Source organism: Gastrolobium bilobum, unplaced genomic scaffold (genome assembly GCF_033153095.1).
Source record: "Gastrolobium bilobum isolate Gb01-03AN ecotype WA unplaced genomic scaffold, APGP_CSIRO_Gbil_v1 utg10474, whole genome shotgun sequence".
Taxonomy (NCBI): domain Eukaryota; kingdom Viridiplantae; phylum Streptophyta; class Magnoliopsida; order Fabales; family Fabaceae; genus Gastrolobium; species Gastrolobium bilobum.
The window spans coordinates 165537-192962 of record NW_026897746.1 but is presented as its reverse complement, the minus strand read 5'-3'; the positions used below and the strand labels follow the sequence as shown (position 1 = coordinate 192962).

The window sequence follows — 27426 nt, the reverse complement described above, 5'->3', positions numbered from 1 at the left end:
CCAGTGCAAGTAATAGTGCCACTGCTGCTACCAGTGCTTCTGATGTTAATGAATTACTAGATAAACCCTTATGGAAATATGTTACCAAAATAGATGCTATAGTGGGAGGAGGAGGAAATTTATCTTGGATGTGCAACTTTTGTAAAAAAGATTTTAAAAGTTCATATACTAGAGTGAGGGCTCATTTGTTGAAACTATCAGGCAAAGGAATTGGGAAATGCTTAATGGTGCAAAATAGAGATGTGATAGAGATGGAGAAATTAGAAAAAGAAGCTGACCAGAGAAAGCAATCCAATGCACCCAGAAATGTACCTTTACCTCCTTCTAGCTCTTCCACGTGCCCAAAAAAAAGAAAAATTGCAGGTTCTCTTGAGATGGCATTTAATGTTGGGGAGCGAGAAGAATTAAATTACCTGATTGCTAGAATGTTTTATTCAGCAGGATTGCCATTCAATTTGGCAAAGAACCCTTACTTCCAAGCTTCGTATACTTATGCAGCAAATCATAATATTGGAGGTTATTTGCCACCGGGATATAACTCACTGCGAACCACTCTGTTGCAAAAGGAGAAAGAAAATATTGATAAGTTGTGTGAACCTATTCGAGAGGCTTGGACTCATAAAGGGGTGAGTATTGTAAGTGATGGGTGAAGTGATTCACAAAGGAGGCCACTCATTAATTTCATGGCAGTATCTGATGGTAAAGCAATGTTTTTAAAATCAGTTGATTGCTCGGGGGAGATTAAGGATAAGAATTTCATTTTCAGGTTGTTTGTTTGAACTTTTGTATTCTTTTTAAGTGTTTATTTGCTCAAGGGAGACTAATGATAAAAATTGCATTTTCAGGTTGCTAAAAGAAGTTATTCAAGAAGTAGGAGAGGCGAATGTGGTTCAAGTAATCACAGATAATGCTGCAAATTGTAAGGGAGCAGGGCAATTGATTGAGCAGGAATTCCCATCTATTACCTGGACACCGTGTGTTGTTCACACATTGAATTTGGCTGTGAAAAATATTTGTGCTGCAAAGAATGTTGAGAGCAATCAAATAACTTATGAGGAATGCAGCTGGATTTCTGATATTGTAGGTGATGTTGCTGCAATAAAGCATTTCATTATGAATCATTCTATGAGATTGGCCATCTTTAATGAGTTTGTGAGTTTGAAGTTGCTTTCTATTGCTGATACTCGTTTTGCTTCAATGATTGTGATGCTGAAGAGGTTCAAGTTAATAAAGAGTGGTCTCCAAAATATGGTGATAAGTGAAAAATGGAATATTTATAGAGATGATAATCTTGGGAGAGCCAGACATGTGAAGGAAAAATTATTGGATGATTGTTTTTGGGATTCAGTTGATTACATACTTGCCTTCACTGCTCCTATTTATGATATGATCAGAGCTTGTGACACTGATAGAGCTTGTCTTCACTTGATATATGATATGTGGGATGCAATGATTGTGAAAGTGAAGAAAGCTATATACCATAAAGAGGGGAGAAGGATGGAAGAGAGCTCCTCTTTTTATGATGTGGTGCATCGCATTCTTGTGGATCGTTGGACGAAAAACTCAACTCCACTACACTGTTTGGCACATGCTTTGAATCCCAAGTAAGTTTTTAAATATAATTTAGTTTAAAATTAATACTCCTCTTGATATAATTTGACAACTTGTTGATTTTTTTTGCTTCTCTTTTAGATACTATAGTCAACAATGGCTTCAGGAAGATTCTAGTCGAGTTCCTCCACACATGGATTTAGAGCTTACTCAAGAGCGACAAAAATGTTTAAGGAGATTCTTTCCTAGCATGGAGGACCGAAGCCGGATTAGTTTGGAGTATGCAGATTTTATTAGCAACAGTGGAACCTTTGGCGATTTTGATGCCATCAATACTCAATACACTATGGATCCGAAATCTTGGTGGCTACTTTATGGTACCTTTACACCGATGCTTCAAAAAATAGCATTGAGACTTGTGCAACAACCCTCTTCTTCATCATGTGCTGAACGCAATTGGAGTACTTATTCTTTTGTGCATTCCATCAAGAGGAATAAAATCACTCCAAAACGTGCTGAAGACTTGGTTTATGTGCATAGCAATCTTCGACTCTTATCAAGAAAGACTCCTAGTTATGCACAAGGAGCAAATCAAATGTGGGATATTGCTGGAGATACATTTGATTCACTTGATGATATTGGAGATCTTCAATTTGCTAGTCTTTCACTTGATGAGCCAGAGATAGAGGCCATGATTATTCAAGATGGAGATGAAAATAATTGAACTGTGTGTAATCATAAGTAAAATAATTTTTCTATTTTCTACACTCTACACTCTTGGGATGTTCTATTTTTTTTAATATTTATGTTATGAAATTTAAATATTTGATTGGTTATATGACTTATTATGGACTCTTATATGTATTAAATATAAATTATATTATATATATTAAATATTTTATTTAATATTAAAACGTGTCCCAACGTGTCAAAATTTAGCATTTTTTAGAATTAACGTGTCGGCGTGTCGTGTCGTGTCGTATCCCGTGTCCGTGTCCGTGCATCGTTGCCTACAACTAACAAAGGGGGAGACTAGGGTGTGAATGGATTAGGTTAGTTTACAGGGTCTTGTGGCCTAATCTATACTAAACCAAATTTGATCTAATATAAATAGTCAAATAGAACATACTTAGACTTTAAAAAATCTATTTAGAAAGCAAATCATAGACTTTTTTTTTACATGTCGGGCCTATAAACTTGCAGGCCAGCCTATATCATTTTTTTAAAATAAAATAAATAAAATTATTATTTTAATAATTTTGAGTAATAAAATAATATTATTTTAGTTATTTTTTTAATTATTAAATGTTTAATAGGCTTAAACAGGCTAACAAACCTAGGTTAAAGCTTTTATTTTTTAAATATAGGTCAGACCACACTTGTAATTTGAGCCTACACCGGCCAGACTATGTCTAAGATTTTTTTTTCACATGCCTAATCTATTTATGTCAAAGTATAACTTAACCTAACCTATTTACACCCCTAGCTGAGACTAGGGGTGTTTGCGATCTGGATTAGATCAGTTTTGGAAATAAAAATCATGTGATCCAATCCCTTCAGTTTGATCATGTAATCATCCATTCGGTTTTGATTTTTTTCAAATCCGATCCAATCCGATCCAATTTTATTCGGTCTGGATTGAATCTGTTTTCGATTTTTTGAAAAGTCTAAGATTTGTATGATGCTTATTATGCAAATAACATATCTTTTGTATGTATCGGCTTTGTAAAGGTTGTATGATGATTATTGTGCAATCTAGAAGCATCGTACATCAAAAAGTTGAATTACCATCTTTTACCTCCAACAAAAAATTTACAATGTGATTGCCTGAGATACGGAGTAACCTAAATTTTCATCATATAATCTCCCTAGGGTCACATTATATGGAGAGGAGAAGTCAGCAACAATGAATCTCACCGGTTCTAATTTGAATGCTTCTTTCGTCTATGTAGCCTTTAGGGGGTGTATTTTTCTCATTAAAGGCTATCAGGGTAGTCTTACAAGGCTTGAGATCTTCTTCATCCAGATTCAATGTTTTAAAAGCATCCCAGAGGATGATATCTGCACAGCTGTCGACATTGATGAAGATCTTTTTTAACCTAGCAATTCACCAAGGTTCCTGTAATAACAAGGCCATCTTCGTGTCCCGGTAGCACACCTTGCATGTCTTCTTTAGTGAAATAAAGTAGAGCAGGATCTGGTTTGCTGGGATCTTCCTTGAACTTTGGTCGATCTCTGTCTGAAAGCACTTCTATGAGATATTTTCTTCTTGCACTTACAGTATCTCCACTTCCGCCAAGAGCTCCGCTAATCACATTTCAGTCTAACTCGACTTATGAAAATTCATCATTATTGGAATCATCTTTCTTTATATTTTCAGGACCCAGGCTCTTACTTCTTCTTTGACCTCTGGATTTTCTCTTATTACTTTTGCATCCCTGCGTTTTGATAACATACTAACGCAGCTTTCCATCTCTGACAAATTTCTCCACGACATCCCTGAGGTCACAGCATTGATCAGTAGTATGCCCAGGTCCATTGTGGAAAGCACAAAACCTGGACCGATCCAAACCTCCTCTGTCAAATATAGGCTAGGGTATTTCTATTTTCTTCATTTCGGTCATTGCCACTTCTCTCCAGATCTGAGATCGTGGCACTTTTAATGGATTATATTTTTCATACCTCCCTACCTGGAATCTGTCATCCAGGTTTCTTCCACGAGAATCTTTCTTCTTGTTGTCGGGTCGTTCTTTTTCCCTTAAAACTGGACTTTTTCTCTTTGGGCTCGTCTTCCTGTTTTCTTCACCCAACACATTTTCTATTTCCATTTGCTCAAGCTCCAAATACTTCTTTGACCAGGTTCTGAATTCCTCTAACATTCTCACAGGATCCTTGTAGATTGACTTTTCCAACTGAGATGCTCCATCTAACCCGACTACAATCAAATGTACATGGACATTTTCCTGCAAACCCAGGACTTGCAGAGCGGCATCTTTAAATCGGTTTAAATATTTCTGGAGTGTCTCCCCAAATTGTTGTCAAATTTTTTCGAGCGCAAACTCGGACTTCGAATGCTTCTTGCTTGTTGCAAAGTTCAACAAAAACTGTTCCCCAAATTCTTCAAATGACCTAATCGAATTAGCAGGCAGGGTTGAAAACCATGTCTGCGCAGCTCTAGTCAAGGTTGTAGCAAATATCCGGGATATGATAGGCTCATCTATCCTTCGGATGTACATATCTGTGTCGAAGGCATCTATATGAACTTGAGGGTCTTGACTTCCATCATACTTCAGCAAGTGTGCCGAGTCAAACCTTTATGGGAATGGAGCATTGAGTATCTCTCTAGTAAATGGGCTATTATTATACTGCCTCCTGTTGTACTTCCTTCTATAAACACCAGTCTCAGCACGTTATCAAACGTTATGTGGAGGCTGGGCATCCCGGTTGTGATGCACATCACCTCGGTTACTTTCTGCATTCCTCCCTGCCCTTGTATTCTGGGTATGAGACATCATATTCGCATTATGATTGTTGTCTTCAACATTATTATTGATTTGGACGTAGCGGTCTGGGTTTATAGCCACTCCCGTGTTTGGTGCTCCTTGGACCTCAGCATCTCCAACCCAGATTTGTGTATCCGGTTTATGATCCATGTTCTGATTATTGTCACCACAGAGCTGAAGGTTTTCTCTTATAATTTCCCTTTCATCGCTGCCTAATCCCCTCGCTTGCATTAAGCGCTGCTCTTTCTCTTGCATTCTTCTCATATTTCTTCTTGAATTCTTCTGAAATCCTCTTGTCGTTGGAGGTTGTTACGATTCTCCATATCCTCCATCCGCCTTATGATCGCAGAAAATGCGTTCTGGGAAAGACGAGAATCTGGATCTGTTGCAAGTGCAACGCGGGCAGCCGCATCTGCAGGATTCAGGGGAGGAGGATGCACAACTCGATTTCGAGGAGCTGGTGTTGAGGCAGTGTTCGAGACGTCATCTGTAACAGCCCCAAACCCTGTAGCATGATATTGTCCGCTTTGCCCTCGGGCTCACGGTTTTGTTTCTTGGGACACCCCACAAAAGGCCTCACACTAGAAGAGGTATCTACACCCTTATAAGGCATGTTTCGTTCCCCTCTCCAACCGATGTGGGACATTACATCCTCCCCCACTGGGAATACAGCGTCCCCGCTGTACACACCGGTCCAGGGCCAGGCTCTGATACCAAATGTAACAGCCCCAAACCCTGTAGCATGATATTGTCCGCTTTGCCCTCGGGCTCACGGTTTTGTTTCTTGGGACACCCCACAAAAGGCCTCACACTAGAAGAGGTATCCACACCCTTATAAGGCATGTTTCGTTCCCCTCTCCAACCGATGTGGGACATTACATCACTCATATGGACTGCATCATAATCAACCTCATTTTCTGGTTAATTTTGAGGCTGATTTACTTCTTCCAATACAGGATCCAATGAAAGGTTTGGATGTTGTGGCTGTTGGCTACTACTTCTTATATGAACTGCCATTGTTGATTGTGATTGTGGGAATAATGAATTTACCGTTTCCTTATAGACGGCGCCAGTGTTTTGTCTTAGAGACAAAGATGTCTAGCCCAATAGAGCTACTATGTTACTTTTGGATCTAGGTGCCCTCTCTAAGATATCTATGGATTAAATACCCTTGAGTCAAGCAGATAATTGTGCACAGAAGAACAATAAATGGCTTTGTCAAAGGGGTGTGTGTGTGTGTGCATAGTAACAACATAACAGTAAGAGAGAGCGTGTGAGTATCTGTAGGTTTTACCTCTTATTTATAGAGTCTACCTGTGGGTATTGCGTGCTGGACTTTCAGTGCTTCAGCTAACGGTCCAAGCCCGTGTATTATGCTGTCATATTAGGATTGATATCCTTGATGAATATCTTTTCTTAATTATGTCTGATTTATACTTGGATTGCCCCTTATTGGGCTTAACAATAATGTGCCTCAAATATGGGTTCATAACAGTTGGGTTTGTGAATCTTGCCATGAGTTTTTCATGTTGGATAAATAAACTCATAGTTATGAAAAAGAAGATATATATATATATATATGTGTGTGTGTGTGTGTGTGTGTGTGCGTGTGTGTGTGTGTGTGGCAAAATGATTTGTAATGTGACTGCATATAAGTATTGGTGCAGTCACCTAAAAACTACGTCGTTTTGGGTTGGATAAAGAAAGTTTGCGTTCAAAATTAATTGTAGAAAATAAAAATATTATATTTATTTCCACCTTTGTATGATTATGATTCTCCATATTTAATGCTTTATATTTATTTCCACCTTTGTATGATTATTATTCTCCATATTTAATGCTTTCACATTATAAAACGACGTAGTTTTATATGACTGCACCAATCCTTAGGTGCAGTCACTCTACATCCGCTAAACCCTATATATATATATATATATATATATATATATATGAGGGAGGATATTCTTACTACTAAAATTTTTTATTACTAACTTACTACCTATCTAATCACCATTGAATCAAAGAGAGAGAATGTTAAAAAGTTTTTGAAAAAAGAGAAAATATTGATCTAATGGTGATTAGATAGGTAGTAAGTTGGTAGTAGAAAATTTTGGTAGTAAAAATATCTCTCCTCTATATATATATATTATTCGAGCTCAGTCAGACTTATATGTAAGAAACAACCTTTCTATATATATTGTGGTTGTCGCGATGATATTAAAGAATTTTTGTTATGCATATAGAAAATGATTATCTTCTTTCTCATGTATGCTTCTGAAGATTAGTTATGACTCATCTTCATCCTTTTCGGGCAATCCCTTAACTAATTCTCGCCATAATTGTTGTAAGGACTTATAGCCTCTCCTTTCACGGGAGAGGATTCAAATTTTTCGCAAAAAGAAACAGACCCACCATGTTTTTTTAAAAAAAAAATAAAATAAAATTAACATGGCACAAATTTCGGTGAATCTATCACTGTAGAAGAAGTATTTTACCCTTAGGGGGCGTTTGGTTGAGGAGAAATTTTTAAAATACTAGAGAAATGTAATTGATAGGAAAATGGTTAGAAAATGAGATAAAGTGAGATATATAGAAAAATGTAAAAAAAAAGTTGTTTGGTGGGAAAAAACTTTACTGGAAAAATTAGATAACTTTTATGAAATCTATGTTTGGTTGGAGGTAAAATATAGATGAAAAAACAAGGGATATTACTAAAATAACCCTGAATCTTTCGAAAGGGCGTGCTTTAACAGGTGCCCTATTTTTTTTAATCTGTACATTAACAGGTGCGTGCTTTGCCGCAAAAGGGCTGATTATCTTGCTTCCAAGAAGGTAAAGTCTTCTGCTGTATCTTTTACAAACGTGAAACTATCTCCTGATATTTGATGGATCATGTGCTATTTCACTTTTCTCCTGTTCTTTTGTAATTTGCTATATGTTCTTACAAGCGTTCACCTGCTGTGAAGACTCATTTGACAATATCTCAGATGCTTGGACGTGGCTTTTAGCATTTCAGTCTTATGAGAAGATGATTTTGGTTCTTGCTTTTCACTGCTTCAAACGAAGTGGGGGGCTGGGGGTATATTTCGGTAGCTTCAATTTCTCACTTTCCAATTTAGATGGGTATCGATCAAAGCCCATATACAAGATCGGTTTTTGAACAGTGCGCATGCCCTGCTTTCTAGACCAAATGGAGAAATCCCATGCAAATGGGATATATGGGCACCCTTGAGAAATCTGTCTACCAAACGAAGTCTTTGAGGATTGTCAAGTTCATTTGCCTATTTAAATTCTAGAATCTCCTGAACCAAACAGGTGTTGAAAAAATAAACTTGATTTAGTTTTTTGGTCCATTGGGCTTAGTTATTATTTGGCCCAACTTCTAGAATAATCTTTAGGAGTAGTTTAGCCCAAATTCTAGAGTAATCCACTCTAGATTACTCCATGGAAATATCTAGAATAGTTCAACCTAGAAACTACCATGGAAACATCTAGGCTAGGAAAATTGTGGAGAATTCTAGAGAATGATTTGTAGCCATTAGATGAGAATTGTGTTGGCACAATCCTAGCCATTGGTTAAGGAGGTGCCACTAGTATAAATAGGTGTGTCCTCCATCATTTTGTATTAAGCCAAAAAGCCAAAAGAAAAAAGAGTTGTGTAGTAATAAAAGTATTCTCTTCCTCCAAATCTTTCTAAACCTTTCCTTTTCTCAAATATCCTCCTCCCAACAAAGTGGTATCAGAGCCTTAAGATCCTTTCTAGAGAAATGGCAAGTAGCAACATGGTTCATTTCCAAGTCCCTATGCTCACCAAGAGCAACTATGATAATTGGAGCATCAAGATGAAGGCCCTCCTTGGATCACAAGATGTGTGGGAAGTGGTAGAGAAAGGCTACGATGAGCCAAAAGAAGGAGTCACTCTATCCCAAACTCAAAGGGATAGCTTGAAGGATTCAAGAAAGAGAGACAAGAAAGCTCTCTATCTCATCTATCAAGGATTGGATGAAGATGCTTTTGAGAAGATTTCGGAGGCAGCCACCGCAAAGGAAGCATGGGAGAAGCTACAAACCTCTTACAAGGGTGCTGATGTTGGGCAAGTGGCTTCTTACACAGGACGCTTACGGAACACCTAGAGGGGGGGTGAATAGGTGTTCTCAACTTTTTCAAAATCTTTTTGAATTCAGTAAACAATTACACAATTTTTCTTCAATCCCTATATGCCCAAAATAGTTTTTCGCAATGCTAAGAACAATGTAGTAACAGAAAGCGTACCTTAGCAATTATAGAGTATAAACGCAGCAATTATAATAGAATTAGTGTAACTGTCAGTCTCTAAACAAAATATTCAGAAATTAAATGAGAGAGACAATGGACACACGATATATCCTGGTTCACACCCACTAAGCCTAAGTAGGGTGCTACGTCCAAACTGAAGTAACTGCAGATATTTTATTTATCACAAGTGTACCAGTTTTACAAACACGCGTCACACATGCAATCAAACAAAATACCAAAAATCTTCCTACTGCCTACACTGCTCCAAGCTCTGAGAATACTCTCAAGCCAAACCTAAGGAGTTCACCAACTCCTCTCACACAAGACCTCCACTCTCCCTAGTGGATTCTTGAGGCTCCAGGCCTTGAGACACACTCTCAAGCCAAGCACAAGGTCGCAAACTCACACGGTTGCACCCACACACCTATGACAGATTTACAGCAGACAACTACTCCACTTTAACAACCAATACAATATCTCAGATTTATAACAGAAATTTTTTCAACCTATTACAATGTCCTAGCACACTTGATATATCAAATAAAGCACAACAACAAGCTCAAAAAATGATATGATGTATGCAGAAAATTTAGAGCACAAGTATGTGTATCACAAACTATAAATTTTCAGCAATAAGGAACTTGTATTTATTTATATCATGTATCAAAATGATAGACACTAAAAATTCTGATTTAAAAAGAAATTATCACATTATATCCAGAAAAATCAGAATTGTAATTTCTCTCAAAATTTCACAAAAAATTCAGAATTAGTTCTAGATAAATCTTTTATTGATAAACCACAAGAAATCTGAATTTTAATCAAAATATATCTCAATTAAAACAGAAAATTCAGATTTAATATTCCAACAATAAAATTTCTAGAACAATTCAAGATTAGGTTTCTAAACAATAAATTTCAAACAAAAATCTGAATTAACACAATGTATAACAAGGTATAAAAATAAATTCAGATTTAATATTTTTAATCAATATTTCACAAAAATTAGAAACACTAATCTTACACAAAGAGCATCAAGATTTCTAAAATATTCACTTAAAATCAAAATAGAAAAATCAGAATGCTCACAATATATCAACAAGAAAACTGAAAATTAATTCAATAATATCCAGTATCAAGATTATACCAAAGGATGCTCAAAACAAGGTTTAAGATATTACCTCAATAGATCTCAGATTTTCAGCAAAGTAAAACACAAAATGTGGTTAGGGTTCTTCAACCTTAGTTCCAAGAAACTTGAATTAAATGCTTCCAACTTGTAGAATCATGAACAACACTTCAAATCACCCAATATTATTGTGTGCAAATCAAAGATGAAAGAGAACAGCGATTTTTTCAGATGAGAAGTGAAGAACAGAGAGAAAGAACGAACGCTCCCTTTTTTTTCGCAAGCAACTCTGTGAAGTTTTTTTATTCTGATGATTCTTCTATATTCTATTATTATATAGTATATGACCTTTTAAAAAGCAAGCTGAAGCGTTGGAAGAATCAATTTGTAAAAAGCAAAAGTTTGTATCAACGTAACAAAAAAAGAACGTTGTTTTCCTTTCTTTATATATTTTTATATATATAAAATACCTTTAAAAAACAAACTAATCAACGTAACAAGTCTTGTAAAGGATGTTGTAGTTCCGTTTCTTTACTTCTTCTTTTTCGTTTCTTTTATACATATATATATTAATTTTACTTTTTGGTTTTTATTAAAACAAATTTTTAATATTTTTTTTTTATTAAATCACTCAACATAGCTAAATACATGTTATGCAATGAAATGCAATGGAGCTTGGAATCATGCTTAGTGATATATCTAATGTGTAACAAAAAATCTAAAATACCTAATCACTTGTATCTTCACACTCCATCTTCAATTTGAGACTTCTTGTAAATCCTTTGTCATCATCAAAATATGTATTCCAATATGCTTAAGAGGTCTTCAGTTGAGCCGGTCAATAAGGTACATCTTCAAACTCTAAGACGTGAGTTTGAAACTTTACACATGAAAGATGCCGAAAGTATCTCCGATTATTTTTCTAAAGTCTTGACGGTGACTAATCAATTAAAAAAAATGGTGAAAAGATAGATGATGTAAAAATTATGGAGAAAATTTTGTGATCTTTAGATTCGAAATTCGATCATATTGTCACTGTCATAGAAGAAACAAAAGATTTGGAAGCTATGACAATAGAGCAACTCTTGGGCTCCTTACAAGCATATGAGAAGAAACAAAAGAAAAAAGTAAGGGGTTGGTGAACAATTACTCAAGACACAACTCAACTTCAAAGGAAAGGAAGAAGACTTTGGCAACACAAGAGGACGAGGAGGATATCGTGGTCGAGGAAGAGGTCGTGGACGTGGAAGTATAGGCTTCAACAACAACTATGCCCATGAAGATCAAGGAGAAAGCTCAACAAGAGGTTGTGGAAGAGGTGGCTTCCAACCAAGGTGTGACAAATCACAAATCAAGTGCTACAACTGTCAAAGGTTCGGCCATTATGCCTATGAATGTAGAACTTCTACAAGAAAATTTGAGGAGAAGGCGAACTATGTGGAGGAAAGGAGTCAAGAAGATGGCACTCTGTTGATGGTACGCAATGACAATGTAGGAGAACAAGAGAATACATGGTATCTAGACACAGAATCAAGCAATCCAGAATCAGAATTCGATATCCAAAATGAATTGGAGTCAGAGAAATCAGAGACTATGGAAGAAGAAGAGCATCAAGAAGAAACTGAAGCTGAAGCTGATAATATTGATGATATGGAAGAAGATACAGAAGCTGCTGAATGGAAAAATAAATCCGATTTGATGAAAGAACATGAAGAAAAAAGAGGAGGAGAAGGTGACAGCGAGCGTAGTGGTGATCCTGACGACGTCGATGATGGTGATGAGGAACGTGAGGAAGAAGAGGAGAATGAAGCAGTACTAACACTGCCAGAATCAAAGATAGAACCCCAAAGAAATTTCATATTGGATGAAACAATGACAACCAAGAAAAAACATATAGCAACTGAAGAAATGAAAGTTGAAGGCGTATTCTTTAGAAATGTTGATGACTCAGAAGGGCAGACAGTTCAAGAAGAAAATGATCAAACTTCGCCACCAAGTCCTACTCCAACAACTCTTGCATCTACACCATCAACAGGAAGAAGCAACAACAACAAAGAAATTAAACTAAAAGTGAAGCCAAGGAGCAGTAGCAACAAGTCAGGAGGAGTACCAACAAAGAAGACAAACAAAGGAGAAATAATTCTAATAAAAGAAAAACAAACTCTCATTGATGTGCCAGAAAAGCAAAAGAAAGAAGATATTTTGGAGAATGAGCAAAGGAAAAACCAAGGATTACTTGGTCAAATCTAGCAGAGATCGTGTATGTACCGGAGACGCCACAAACACCGATAAAGATTGTTCATCTTCCACCAATCCCAAAGCCACCGGACAAATGAGTTCCACAAAATATAATTGGTTTACAAAATCAAGTTTAAGAGGGGGTGTTGAAAAAATAAACTTGATTTAGTTTTTTGGTCCATTGGGCTTAGTTATTATTTGGCCCAACTTCTAGAATAATCTTTAGGAGTAGTTTAGCCCAAATTCTAGAGTAATCCACTCTAGATTACTCCATGGAAATATCTAGAATAGTTCAACCTAGAAACTACCATGGAAACATCTAGGCTAGGAAAATTGTGGAGAATTCTAGAGAATGATTTGTAGCCATTAGATGAGAATTGTGTTGGCACAATCCTAGCCATTGGTTAAGGAGGTACCACTAGTATAAATAAGTGTGTCCTCCATCATTTTGTATTAAGCCAAAAAGCCAAAAGAAAAAAGAGTTGTGTAGTAATGAAAGTGTTCTCTTCCTCCAAATCTTTCTAAACCTTTCCTTTTCTCAAATATCCTTCTCCCAACAACACCTTATTGTAATGCGTGTTATATTTTGGGATTAAATTAAGAAATTTTGAATTATTGTTTATTCGTTTAAACCAAAATTCCAACAATTAACCGTATTTGAAATATCGCAAACAATATAAGTGGGGAAAGAAGTAAGAATCTTGCACTTGCACAAATGAATTACAAATAATATTGAACAATGGTACACTCATTAAGAAAGAATGTTGACATAAAAGCTATATTGTTTTAAAGCAGGCTACAAATGAACTTTATCGCGTGGTTTATATCCAAGATGCAAGGAGATGAGAAGCAGGAAAACACAAGGAGGCGGGAGAATTACACATATCTATATATTCTATTTGGTAAGAGGTGTGGAAGAAGGCAAGACATGGAAGAAGAAGAAGAAGAAGAAAAAGAAGCTTGGGAGTTAATTAAACCATGCATTATTGGGTTCTGCTTGCTACCCATAGGAAGGGGCACAAGCTATGCAAGCTAGAAAGAGAATGGCAGAAGAGACACCATCCTCTTCTAGATTGGAGGTGCTCCTCTTGAACTTGCTAGCTTTTCCTTTGTTGCACTGAATTTGTTTCTGCACCTGCTGTTGCTGATTCTGCTGTTGTGGTTGCTGTTGCTTGTTCCTCTTCATTGCTTCTTCCACTTTAGACACCATAATGTCCTTCAATGATCGATGTTAACCAAAATTGGAAAATAGGAAGCGAGAGAATATTGGGCATGGAAACATCCATAAATGCTTCTCCCTCTTTTATAGAGTTTTCTGGTACAAAAATGCCCTTTGTTTCTCCCAGTTTTCACTAAGCTATCTATTGCTCCAATCGGTACAAGGTTGGCTTCCCATCCCAAATATAAAAATATGAGATAGCTACCAACTTAAGAAAGTTTTGCTCCAAATGTTTGAATGTAGGACCATGTTGTACACTTGGAATGGACTTGTCTTGTTGACAGCTACACATTACCTACCATTATTACAGATCCCTACTTTACTCTGGTATGTTAATCATGTATTCAAAGATTTGATGGTAAATTTAACAAATCTATGCTAAGTATATAATTATAAACCAAACAACAAACAACAAACAACAACCAACTTCCCTACAGGAAAAAAAAAATACACATATGTAAAATAAAAAAATAGGAGTATAATGTGTTAAGATATATAAAATCATTAATATAGTCTGAACCTGTGCATTGTTCACCTTTCAAGTCCAGTGAGCTCTCGTGAGAGGGCGTATTGAGATATATAAAATCATTAATATAGCCTCACTCAATAGTCTAAGTTTTTGAATTGAATTGGTTCTTTACAAGATGATTGTATAATTATAAAATATGAATCGATTACATTGTGCAATTGCCAGACTAGAATTTGAACCTAGGGTTGTTTTTTATTCTGTCATATATATCCACAGTTTAAGAACAAGTACTAATCATTAATTCAAACAGCAAGGTTTAATGTATGCAATTCTTTTGGCCATGAAAGGTCATGAGCATCCTCAATGAATGCCTGATTATTGATCATATATAGAATCAAATAATTAGAAAGATATTTTAGTTAATTATTGAAGTCAATGATTAGTACATACAAAAGCTCATATAAAGTTGTCAACAAAAAAGAAAACATAAGAATTCAAATCTGAACAACTACCATTGCATGAGAAACATCGCAATGTATTGGAGGAGGTCTATGCTCGCCATAAGCGTTGCATAGGGAGTTCTTGTCGTGACCCTGGGGGATAGATAGCTCATCATGTGCGAAACCATGTGAGCATGTGCCCAATTTCTTGTCCTCTTCTACTCTGATCCACTTCCTATGGCCCAATGGTTTTTTCTGTTATAATAACAGAGAATGATTACGTTGACATATTTTTTCTTTACAAATTTTCAAATTACATTATATTTATATTTGATCGATAATACATTCTTGAGTAGAGTATTACTATATATAGTAATTTATAAACAAAAAATTTGTAAATATAACTTTCTTCATAATAATAATAATAATGATAATAATAATAATAATAATGATAAGTGGTTTGCGGATTTCTAATGCCTGTCTACCTCATATTATCTTATTCAATATCTAACTTCTAATCAATCGAATTATAATCAAACATAATGATAATAAGCATATATTTCAGGTTGTGATATCAAAACATTTTCACACATTTCTAGATTGGTGCATGAATTTACCTTGAAGAGACTACAAAGCCCTATACATATGCATTTCACATGTCTATCAACAGCAGTCCACGTGACCCTTTTCTTTTCGATAAATGATAATGTTATGATGAATCGAAATTTACGTACATTTCAAGTGTTTTATATAAAGTACGACCGGTCGTACTTTATGTAAAACTGAAAAATTGTTTTTTTTTTCTTTCCAGTCACATCGCTGACGTGTAAAGTGAAAAAAATAATTTTTCAGAACTACACAGAGTACGACCAGTGTAAATCACTAAAAGGACACAACTTGTGTCCTTTTGAATGACACACACTAAACCCATTATATAATTGCATAAATATTTTATATAAAAGTGATAATTATAAATTATCATTAATATACCAATTTTTGTACATTACGAATACAAACTAAATTTGTAACTTTTTTTTTTTGGTAAATAACTTATTTTGTAACTTAAAACCAACTAGCTTATGTATTAATCCATGTACCAACGTCGTCTGTTAATTTAAGTGACAATAAATTTGGTTTTTGAGTAAAGTGTTATATTCGATACTTGTGAATATATAAAAAAAAAGAGTTACTTACTCAACTTGAATTAGATGGAATCCAAAATAACTTCTAGAAAGGATCTCATATTTAAAAATAAAATAAAATAAGATTCACTTACGCATACCTCGTTAAGTCAAAAGAATGAACCTTGATTCACTCAAATTTTTTTTTTTTAAAGAATACATAGAAGAGGTACTATAGATTAAAAAAATGACAAAAAATTTATGATAAAAAAAATACTACAATGAAAACTATGATCGATGTCATAAAAACATTTATTTATAACCAAAGCCTTAATTTCCTTCAAAATAAAACATAATTTGTCTTCACGTTAGTGAAATACGCTAGGTGTTTAATAGGATGATCAAAATATTTTTAAAAAAATACATGATTCCCAAATATTGTAGTGGGTTTATTGTTTTTGAGTTGTACCCCATATATTAATGGAGATTAATTTTCTCATTTTACATGAGAAAATTTTCTCATACTACACACACAATATATAAGTGAGGTTTACAAAAAAGTAAAAAAATAAAAAAAAATAACATGGTATGTGTAGCATGAGAATTCTCATGAGAAAACTATTTACCTACATTAATAGGCACAGCGTTTTGTGTGTGTAAAATCCCGCTTCGTTGTCATCTTGTCTGACTGCATATATGTACATTATGTTCAGAAAATTGGGTGCAAAAGTCAAATTCCAGCTCTTGAACAACTAATTCAACGAATTATAATCTTAAAAATTAGACATGTGAGAATTATAACGAGTTTATTATAAATTTTGAAGGCACTGTCTCAAATAGGTTGGTTTCCGTTTTAGCTAGATTTCAGTGTTGTTTTAATGGTACTCTTGAATCTCCACAACCAAACCCCACGAAAAGATATGGGAATTCAGAGCTAGTGTAAACTTCGCCAATTTGATCAATAGAGAGAATGAGCACACCAGAGATGGTGGTGCAAGGTAGAGAGGTAGGGTGGGTGATTGTCCTCTTCCAAACTCATACATGCCTATAGTTATAAATATTATATCTATTTTTTTTATCATAAAAATAGAGATTGCAATTCATATAAATCTCTAATTGTGAATATTTTTTTTTTTATTTCATATGAATAATTATAACTTACAACGAAGAATATATTTCCAATTTTACCCCCTTATAATATACGTGCTTTGTGAAACTGCATTAAATTCTTATGTATACTCACATTGTGTATGATTTCTTGTGAGGGGAGGATCCACTTACCACCGATTAAATTTGTTATTTGTTATCACAAAATCTTAATCGTTAATTTTCATCAATATGACAGTTATAATTGATTAGATGATACTGATTAATTAATTATTAATTTTTAATAAATTATAATCGAAATCAACAATTAAAATTTGATAGTAAAAAATAACAAACTTAATTGGTAATAAGTATATCAGGTACTTTCTTTTGATCAATACTTTTGTGCTGTAGTTTATTTAGCATGAGTGATTGAACTTCCTCTGCAGCACTGGTGTTTCCCATCCCAACATGTCGCGGGTAAGCAAAGAATGGTGGTATAGAGGAACCGTGGGCGCTGCCATTACCCTGCCTCGGTTCCATCTAATATAAAATTCATCTGCATCCACAAACCTAATTTACTTCTGTTCTGGATACTCATTTAGGCCTAGTATGATTGGGTCTCATATTACTAAGTCTACAATCTAGAATTTTTTAGAGGACACTCATGGTAAGTTATCCTTGTACTGTTGCCTCATGTACACTGACAGTGAGCAGCTTGATAAGACAACTCAGGGGCTGATCAATGGTCTCCCCCATGCTAGAGAGGACTTCCTCTCTAAATATCTCTCTCACATATGGAGAGGGGATCTTCTTCCCCACTCCTCTCCTATTACGCAGAGCTCTCACGCACACTTTCCCTTGATGCACATATATGGAAAGCTTCATTAGTACTTTGGTCTCTATCACTACCACTATGGATACCCCTATATCAACATACTTCACCCTCGTGGACACATTTTATGTACTACCATCAATACAACTTCCAACATCAATAATTATTATGCTAGCAATATATAATAAATATCCCATAAATTTGGCATTTATCATTACCATTTAAATATAGAATACGTTTATCTGCTAAAAAAATATAAAATATGTTTTGAATTGTAATACTAAGATTTTATTTTCAGGATCTTAAACCTCTTAAGCCTTATATCCGATTTTATTTATTCAAAATAGTTGAAGTGATTATTCAAAACCGGTTAAGCATGTTAAATGCTAATGATATATGTGGTATTAAAACAACCGTTCATTTGAATTAGATATTGACATTGATGTTTGCCGAGATTTTTGCCGCATGAAAATGAAAGGCGATAAGCTTCATAAACTAAATGTTTGTTGCAATTGAAACAGACAAGCAAGTAAAGAATGAGAACGTGAAGCTATAATTCTAGGCATGCAGGGCCATGCGTTTTAGAAAATGGGATGTTGGCCATTCTAAGAACAAGCCATTTGGATTGGTTTGACCGTGCAAGTGATTTAGTGGAGGACTTAGTTGACCCTATCCCTGCTTAGATTTTATTGGTTCTCAAAGCTTCAATCCAAAAAAAGATATCATACCCGTTATGATTAATTAAAAAAAAAAAAAAAATCATATTTATAAGATCTTATTCGCTTATGGTTTGTTTGTAATATTTGGAGGTTCATGTCAGCTCATAAAATTCTCCACGCAGACAAAGCCATGTTTATTATTAGGTGGGGGCTGGATCGCTTAGTCATATGACGAGTCTGCGTTTCAGTGTTTTTCTCATTAGCTTTGTTTGCAGCAACAGGTCACGTGACAGAGACACTAATTGGATAATGTCATTCTTTCCACAAAATTGTCAGTTGCTATCGCTAATAAAGGAGTCTGAAACATCACAATTGGTTTTTGACGAATGAGGCAGGTTTCAGGTGCTATTGTCTTTTGGCAAATCAGATCATCACACATCAGGGCCACTTACCTTAGCTTCATTTATTAAGTACTTTTGTTAAGCAAAAAAGTTGAAGTATTGCGTCCAACTTGTATTTTGAGTCAAATCTGAAATTTTATTGTATGATTAGTTTAGAAGAGTTGAGCATAACCTATTTCATTAACTATTGACTCATTTACAGTTTCATAATTTCATTCAACACAATAATTAAGCGTTCATAAGGTAAAAGAAATCTTTGATCCTCATATGTCTATTTTTTTTAACCACGTTACTCAACCCTTTTTGGTACCTTCACATATATCAATTTGAATACAAAAGGCGATGTCAAATGTAATTATTATATTGTTATTCAACATTTTAATTTTCATGATTAATTCGTATTTGAATTAGTTTATGATAAAAAAAGTAGCAAGAGAGCTTTTGAAAAAAACAATTTTTCCCTGAAAATTAATCTAATATTCAAGACATGCTATAAGATTTTCTCTTTGTTGCTTGGAAATTTGGGATGTGTTTGAATGCGTTTTTGTTTTTAAAACAATTTATAAAAGCTGTTTTGGAGAAGAAGAAAAAAGTAAACAAATATGTTTGATTATAATTACTAGAATTTTATTAATGAAATATTGTTCTCCGTGTTTCTGTCACTTTTAAGAGTAAGAGTAGAAAAAGATAACAAAAACATGTAAGAAGTGTTCTCTATTTTTTGTTTTAAAAACTAAAGAACAGATGTTATTTTTAGAATAACAAATATAGAAAACTCATACCAAACAAGTTTTTTAATTTTTCTATTTTTAAAATTAAGAAATTGTTCTGCAGAACAGAAATCAAACAGAGTCTTACATTTGCTGTAAGAATAACTCAAATGAAGGATGAGAATGCAACAAAGCCGAGTTTATCTTCTTCTATTTTTTTTTGAGTTAATACAATCCTAATATCTCTTCGAGGTGAGTTGGTTCTCATCGATATTCTCACAAGCTTTGACTTTTAAGCCAGCTATAAAACTAATTTGGAGTGAGGGGCAGAGATGAAATATTTAAACTTCTCCTAAAGATGATATGTGAGAATCGAACCGAAACTCTTTTATTTTTATTTAATCAGTTCCTTTGTCATCAAAGCCGAGTTTATCTTTGGAATGTAGTCAATGTGCCGTTACTGTAGTTTGGGTTGAGTGGGCATGTTATGGGATAGAGAAACATGCCAAGTTGAATCCATACTCAATTATAGTCCATGTGGCTTGGCTGTTGGGTCCAGAGTCAAACAGTACTGTATCAAGCCCAATCGTTGATTCACTAAATTGAGTTAAAGGTCTCAAAGTATAAGGGAATTAAGCCTAGCCTCAGACCCCAATGAAAGTTGACCCAAAAAAACTCCAAAGGAGCCTGCATAGGCTTTTGTTCTTAAAATACCCAATAAAAACTTTTGAAACGCTATGTTTGATGCATTCTGAGACCGTTATGCTACAAGTGATTGAGTCATGGAGTACTTTTTTGTGTTATTAAATGTGTGATCATCATCATTAAAAAGAAAATGTGTGATTACCAGTAATATATATGGGGTTAAAGATTTTGTGATGAACAGTAACTCATTTGGCGTGTGGTAGCTAAGCAAGTGGAAGTGAAAATATATGTTTAATCCTTTTCATTAACATCTTCAGGAAGGTTTAAAATACTGGATCCGTCCCGAACAGAATTGCCTCATGTGGAGGATACCTGTGATTTATAAAATAAAATAAAAAGATTTTGTGATATGATGAGTAAAATAATACAAAATATATTATAGTATATCATGTATGTTTGTGAGCAATAAAATTAAAAAAATGAAATGATACGAGTTATTGATTTTTTTTTTTTTTCTAGTGGGCAAGATTTTGTAACGTTGATTAAGTGGTATACTATGTAAAGACCTGGTAATGTATATAGTGAACAGATGTTAGATTAGAAATGGGATAGGAGAGACGGTTGCGTGTGTAAATGCCATCATCCGTCGCATTGCAACTTTAAATGCCTTACGAAAGAAACAATATGCCTTACGAAAGCTTTTAGGGTGTGTTTGGTACAGAAATTTTTTGGTGACCGGGAATCATGATTAATGGGAATTCAGTAGAAATTGAGTTTACTTGGAATCTTACGAAAGATGTGTTTGGTTCGCCAAAATATTACCGGAAATATTGGATAAAAATTACTGATTCCATATTTGGTTTAGAACGAAATATGACTTGGAATATGAGGTTATTTTACAAAAATAACCCCAAACTATTTTTACTTTCGTAATTGATAGATTGAGTCTAGATTTTTATGTGTATTGAGATATTTTTGTCTCAAAATTTATTGTTGTGTTTTCCCTTTACTTGGTATTCTGATTGGTATTCCGAATTACCATATTATTTTTGGTAATCTGAATAGTGAATTTTCTTTATAAATCAAATTATCGGTAATCCTTGAATATCTGGGAATCGTAATTTATTCCTTCTACCAAACGTGGTAATTACATTTACCAACCAGTAATTCTCTCCAAAAACTTGAACCAAACACCCCCTTAAAAACTTGTTGATGGCTAAGAGCCTAAGACGCATGAATAACACTGGAATCATAAACTTTCAGAATATAAAACAAACAAAAAAATTCTAGAACATTGTTGTATTGTATCTAGGAAGTAGAAATCCTACCCGGAGTGATATACCAACAACAAAATTAGGTTATTATTATTATTATTATTATTTAATATGAGTTTGTATTTGTCATTTAACATAACACAACAAAGTATCTTACCCACACACAACATTTTGTGAAAAATTACAATACACGAAACGAATTTTTATAATATTACAGAATCAATTTTTTATACAACATAACTCTTATAAATCCTTGTTTAATATGTTTGATGCTAGAATAACGAGAAAGTAAAAGGAAAGTGAGCTTAAAAACCACGCAAAAGCGAATACGGGCATCGAATTCTCAAAATGTGACGTGGCCACCGAACCGCTTCACTATTTTTCTCTCTTGTGGGCTCCACACAACTCACAGATCGGACAACAAAATCCTCGGCGCAGCATCATATGAGTGAGTCATGTAGGGGTCTTGTGGGCCTGACAAAAAAATCCTCTAACCTCACACTAGTTGCACTTCACTACCCCCACTGGTCATTTGGATCTATATATTAACAAAATCCCGCCTCACATTTTTTCTGCAACCTTCTACTGGTATCTGCTTTCTTTTACTCTTCATCCTCCTCCTAGTGTAGTGTAGCACTCATGGGTAATCTCAACCGTTTCATTATTTTCATTATTTTCCTTATGTTCTCATTCCAGTTAGTCCAAGTTGATCTGATTCTCTTTTATTTATTTTTTTGCTTTTGAACTTTAAATGCTTTGGTACTTCAGGCAAGGTGAAGATTGGAATCAATGGTAAATCATCTCATTTCCTTGATCTTTTTTCTTCACTAGCTAGATTTGATCTTTGATTTTTATTTAATTTTTTGGAACTAGTTGGAGCTTTATTTTTAATATTTTTTTTGTAACTCACAGGATTTGGAAGAATTGGGCGTTTGGTGGCCAGAGTGGCTCTGCAGAGGAACGACGTCGAACTCGTTGCAGTTAACGACCCTTTCATTACCACTGATTACATGGTACCAAACTCTTGCATTTTTTTTTTAACTGTTTCATCTGTATTCATGTTTCACAGCCATGCAGAATTTTATTTTTATATTTTGTGTTTGTAAGTGTTGCTAAGCTCTTTGATAGGGTTATGCTTCAGCCTTATCTTTTAGATCTAATTCATTGGGTCTGGTTTGGGCAGACATACATGTTTAAGTACGACAGTGTTCACGGACAGTGGAAACATTTCGATGTAACAATCAAGGACTCAAACACCCTTCTCTTTGGTGACAAGCCAGTCACCATCTTTGCACACAGGTATCTCAATTGTTGTGCATGTAAATATTTAAGAATGCCTTTTTATTAAAGCTTTGGATTATAGTTTTTTCGGGAATTCCTTGTATACTATAAACATGGTGTATTCAAGTTGAAGTGTAGTATTCAAATAAAGTATTCATATATCATTAGTTATAATAGTTAGTATTCAGTGAATGGTAATAGTTACGAGAATTTTTGTGTTTTATTCATTCGTCTGTTGTCTGTACTGTGTGACTCAGAAACCCAGAGGAGATCCCTTGGGCTGAGACTGGAGCTGAAATTATTGTCGAGTCCACTGGAGTTTTCACAGATAAGGAGAAGGCTGCTGCCCATTTGAAGGTTTGTATTTCTGTAGCTACCTTTTTCCTTTGTTGATTTTTCCATTATCTAAGATTGTGTTACTCTATTTTAATTGCTATATATGATTATTAGTATCGTATGGACTGTGTTTCGTTTGCAGCTTATTGCTTAAACTTGCCTGTACTTTTCTGGCTTTCTTGTACTCAGGCATCTCATCTGACCCTATTTTTCAAACGTGGATGTGATGTTCAGTGTGTGTTTACATGATTTGTAGCAAGGCTAATACCGTGTACCACTACTTATTTTTTTGTGCCTTGTGTTTGGTTGCGGGATAATTTGAGCTATTGTTTAAGTTGCTTTTTCCCCACCGGCCACTACCCGCCAGGCCATCTGAAATCTGTGTTTAATCAAGCAGGAAATTTAGTTTTTTAGAATGTAAGTTTGTCTGTGTGGAGTGGCTAACTGCTCCCAAACAGTTACTGGGTGTTATCCCTTTTAACCAAATTTGGGTTGAGATTTAGTCGGCTACAATGTGGAAAGTCATACCATATGGTTTGTCAATGTTGTCTCTATTGGATGTTATCATTGATTGGTTTTATACAGTGTAGTGTGGAATGATAATGTCTTATATTTTGTGTGATACAGGGTGGTGCAAAGAAGGTCATTATTTCGGCCCCCAGCAAAGATGCTCCCATGTTTGTAGTAGGTGTTAATGAGAAAGAATACAAGCCAGAGCTTAATATTATTTCTAATGCTAGCTGCACAACCAACTGCCTTGCTCCACTTGCAAAGGTTCCCAAACTTTACCGATATTTAATCCTCAAATTTTCGTGCTGCTTTGACTGCATGAGGTCTTAACTGTACCTTGTCAATTGTGTAGGTTATTAATGACAGGTTCGGCATTGTTGAGGGCCTGATGACCACCGTTCATTCCATCACTGGTGGGTCTATTGCTAGTTGTTTCCTGTTGCATTTCTTCTCCTATTACATGCTAAATCATTCTTTTCTTGCTGCTTTGCAAATCAGCCACCCAAAAGACTGTTGATGGGCCATCCAGCAAAGACTGGAGAGGTGGAAGAGCTGCTTCATTCAACATCATTCCTAGCAGTACTGGAGCTGCTAAGGTGAATATTTAACACTTTGTGTGGTGTTTTCAGACTGCTTACCACTGACAAGTATTGAATTGTTTACAGTCACCATTCTCTGGATTTCTTTCTCATTGTTCCTATGTGTGTCAAGGCTGTTGGCAAAGTGCTTCCTTCTTTGAATGGAAAACTGACTGGAATGGCATTCCGTGTTCCTACTGTGGATGTCTCTGTTGTTGACCTCACAGTGAGGCTAGAGAAGCCAGCCACCTATGAGCAAATTAAAGCTGCTGTCAAGTAAGGGCAGAATGGATGGATTCTCTTCTTGAAATTATATTCCAGCTGTATTTTATTTGATCTAGAAGTTATCAGGACTTCGATGTTCAAAATTATCATGATATCTGCGAGGAGGATTTTATCATTGCTCCTTCTCGTTAGGCTTGTCTTAACTTAATATTCGTGTCTATCTCAGGGAGGAGTCCGAGGGTAACTTGAAGGGAATCCTTGGTTACACTGAAGATGACGTGGTCTCCACTGACTTTGTTGGCGATAACAGGTATTCATCATTTCAGAGTATTAGAAGTTGTTGATTATAAATGGATGCTACTGATTGTGCCTATCCAATATTTGACTTTCTTGTCTTTTAGATATTAAACAGTAGTCATGTACTCATGTACCCTTATGTCGTCGTCGTAAGGAAAGCACTCGTTTGTGCATTAAATTAAGTCATCATCATTTAATTCATTTTTGTATAAATGTTCCAGGTCAAGTATTTTTGATGCCAAGGCAGGAATTGCTTTGAGTGAAACTTTTGTTAAGCTTGTCGCATGGTATGACAACGAGTGGGGCTACAGGTAATCAGCCGTTGACCTATTTTTTTCATATGATTTCTTGTTGCATGGTAGCTACATCCCTGTTGATTGCAAATCTGAGGTGTGAAATCCAACTGGATACGCAGTTTCTTTATTATTAATTCAGTCATGGTAGCTGCATTGTTATTTATTAATTCAGCTATCTAATCCCTGCTTTATTTGCTGTTATGCTGCAGTACACGCGTGGTTGACCTGATTGTTCACGTTTCTAAGTCTTAAGGTGGTGCTGCAAAGTGGCCTACATGTGTTTGTTTCTTTCCGTGTTGTATTTCTAGCTTCTGTCAGGCTTATTGTCCATGCTCAATTGAGATGTAATAAGTCGGTTTCCCGAACCTGTGGAGTTGCCCTGTGAGGAGGATTGATCTTTTTGGTTCCCTGATGTATGCATGAATGTAGTTTTTCTGAATTTTATGTATTGACTGATAATCGGCTTTGTTAATGTGGGTAACAGACGGTTTTCGTCATTGGTCGCATAAGCGGACAAATGAGCAAATAAAATTGGAAAATCCTTTCAACCTAGACATTATTGGAAAGGAAAAAAGTGTTTATTCTTTTAAATGGCATAATTTATATTCTTTTACTCTCACAAAGAAAGAGGTGGAATTTACATCTTTATTTTTTTTGTGCTCTCTTTCCTCTTTTATCTATCTCTTTCTCTCTTAAAATGACACAACTTCACATTATTTAAAATGACACACTTTTTTCTATTGGAAAATGGTTGTGTTATTGGCAAATAAGACGGCTTTGTCTATTGTTATTATTACTATTATTATTATAATACAGTGTTTATTATTTTATTATTTCCAATAACTTTTTTTGGGCAGTGTGGCATTTCTCTTTATTGAATGATTGATTTTTGAGTAAATACTTTTTTGATTTCTAATAAAAAATATGATTTTTATTTTAATTCCTTACAAAAAAAAATTAGTCTTGAAGTTCCTAACAAATTTAAAGTTGATCCATTTAGTTGAAATCGTGATCCCTTACTAATTCTAAATTTATCCCTAAATAAATTAGGGACGAAATTTGAGAAGGAAAATTTTGTATCCCTAAATAGCTCTTCGCTAATATTTTGGGATAGAACTTTAGTTGCGCCCCTATTAGCAATAAAATAAAATCCGTCCCTACTATGTATTTTCGACCCTAATATTGTCAACGATTTTGATCTATGAAAGGCTATAATCCATCCCTAATAAGGACCGAATTAGAAACAAAAAAATTCTTTCCCTAATAAGGATGAAATTTGCCTCTCCCTAATTTCATCCCTACTCTTAAATTTTCTTAATATATTTAATAAAATATTTTGGATTTTTTGTAACAAAATTAATATATGATAATCGTCATAATATAAATCATCAAAGTCATATAACCAATGAAAACAAGGTCCATATGAAAAAAAAATTAAAAAATTTATCAGGAATATGCAGAAAAAAAATATACTGAATCTATGTTTGGTTGAAGATAAAATATTGACGAGAAACCATTTATTAAATAACCCTTTACAATATTTGAATGAGAGTAACTATTGCCTAATAAAAATTAAATGAAGTTTGCATCTCCGTCTTTGTCTCCTTCTCTCGTTCCAATATAAAACCATCTGGAAAGACACTTTTGCCTCCAAAGCTGCATCAAAATCCTGCCTGATTTTGTTGAGTTCTTGCTTGGAAGCATCTAGTTCACTTACAGTTGCTATGTACTACTTTCTTGCATGCTCTGGTTCTTGTTTCCAAGCTTCATATCCTATAGCTTTTTCAGATAGTGCCTTTTCAAGTTCCTTGGCCTGGTTCTTCACAACTTCAGCGGCTTCCATTGCTGATTGCTTAGACTCTCTCACATTGATGAGCTTCTTTGTCAATTCCTGAAGTGTCACGTTGGCTTTACTAAGCTCAGTAAGAGCTTTATTTTTTGTATTCTCAGCACTTTCCACTGTTTCTTTATCTTGTTTAATTCTGTTTGGGCCAAGAGAAGCTGAGTCTCCTTTTTCAGTACATTCTGCAAATTACACAAAGTTGCTATTTCAGAAAGTGGAGCTCCTCCGTGGATGTACAAAAGTGAATTTGCTGGGGGAGACTCACTTTGGCGCAAGTTACAAGAGGGTAATTTTGAAAGCTATCATGTGAAAAAAATTTCATCTCCCTGATTATTGTGACATACCACTTTGGAAGTGGGATTTGAGCATAGTTCATTTTGTCCAATTTTGCATACAATCTTCAATGGGCAGGGCAAATTAGTTAGTTAGGAAAAAATTTTGATATCCGGTACTAAATATGGATAACACACAATCCCAATCTTAGATGCCTAATTATATTCAAGAA

At 34.9% G+C, this 27426-nt stretch overlaps 2 protein-coding genes across 2 annotated transcripts; both read left to right on the top strand.

Annotated features, from left to right (window-relative positions):
• Positions 1 to 683: 683 nt before the first annotated feature.
• On the top strand, positions 684 to 2275 carry LOC133309774 (uncharacterized). Its single transcript, XM_061510581.1, has 3 exons — positions 684 to 766; positions 846 to 1604; positions 1693 to 2275. Exons 1-3 carry the CDS (start codon positions 684 to 686, stop codon positions 2273 to 2275), a joined length of 1425 nt encoding a protein of 474 aa, XP_061366565.1.
• A 19806-nt stretch (positions 2276 to 22081) lies between these two features.
• LOC133309751 (glyceraldehyde-3-phosphate dehydrogenase, cytosolic) lies at positions 22082 to 25651 on the top strand. Its single transcript, XM_061510552.1, has 12 exons — positions 22082 to 22198; positions 22324 to 22347; positions 22468 to 22568; positions 22739 to 22854; positions 23094 to 23193; positions 23800 to 23946; positions 24035 to 24095; positions 24181 to 24278; positions 24394 to 24536; positions 24712 to 24795; positions 25004 to 25093; positions 25288 to 25651. Exons 1-12 carry the CDS (start codon positions 22195 to 22197, stop codon positions 25328 to 25330), a joined length of 1011 nt encoding a protein of 336 aa, XP_061366536.1. The 5' UTR covers positions 22082 to 22194; the 3' UTR covers positions 25331 to 25651.
• The last annotated feature ends 1775 nt before the right edge of the window (positions 25652 to 27426 follow it).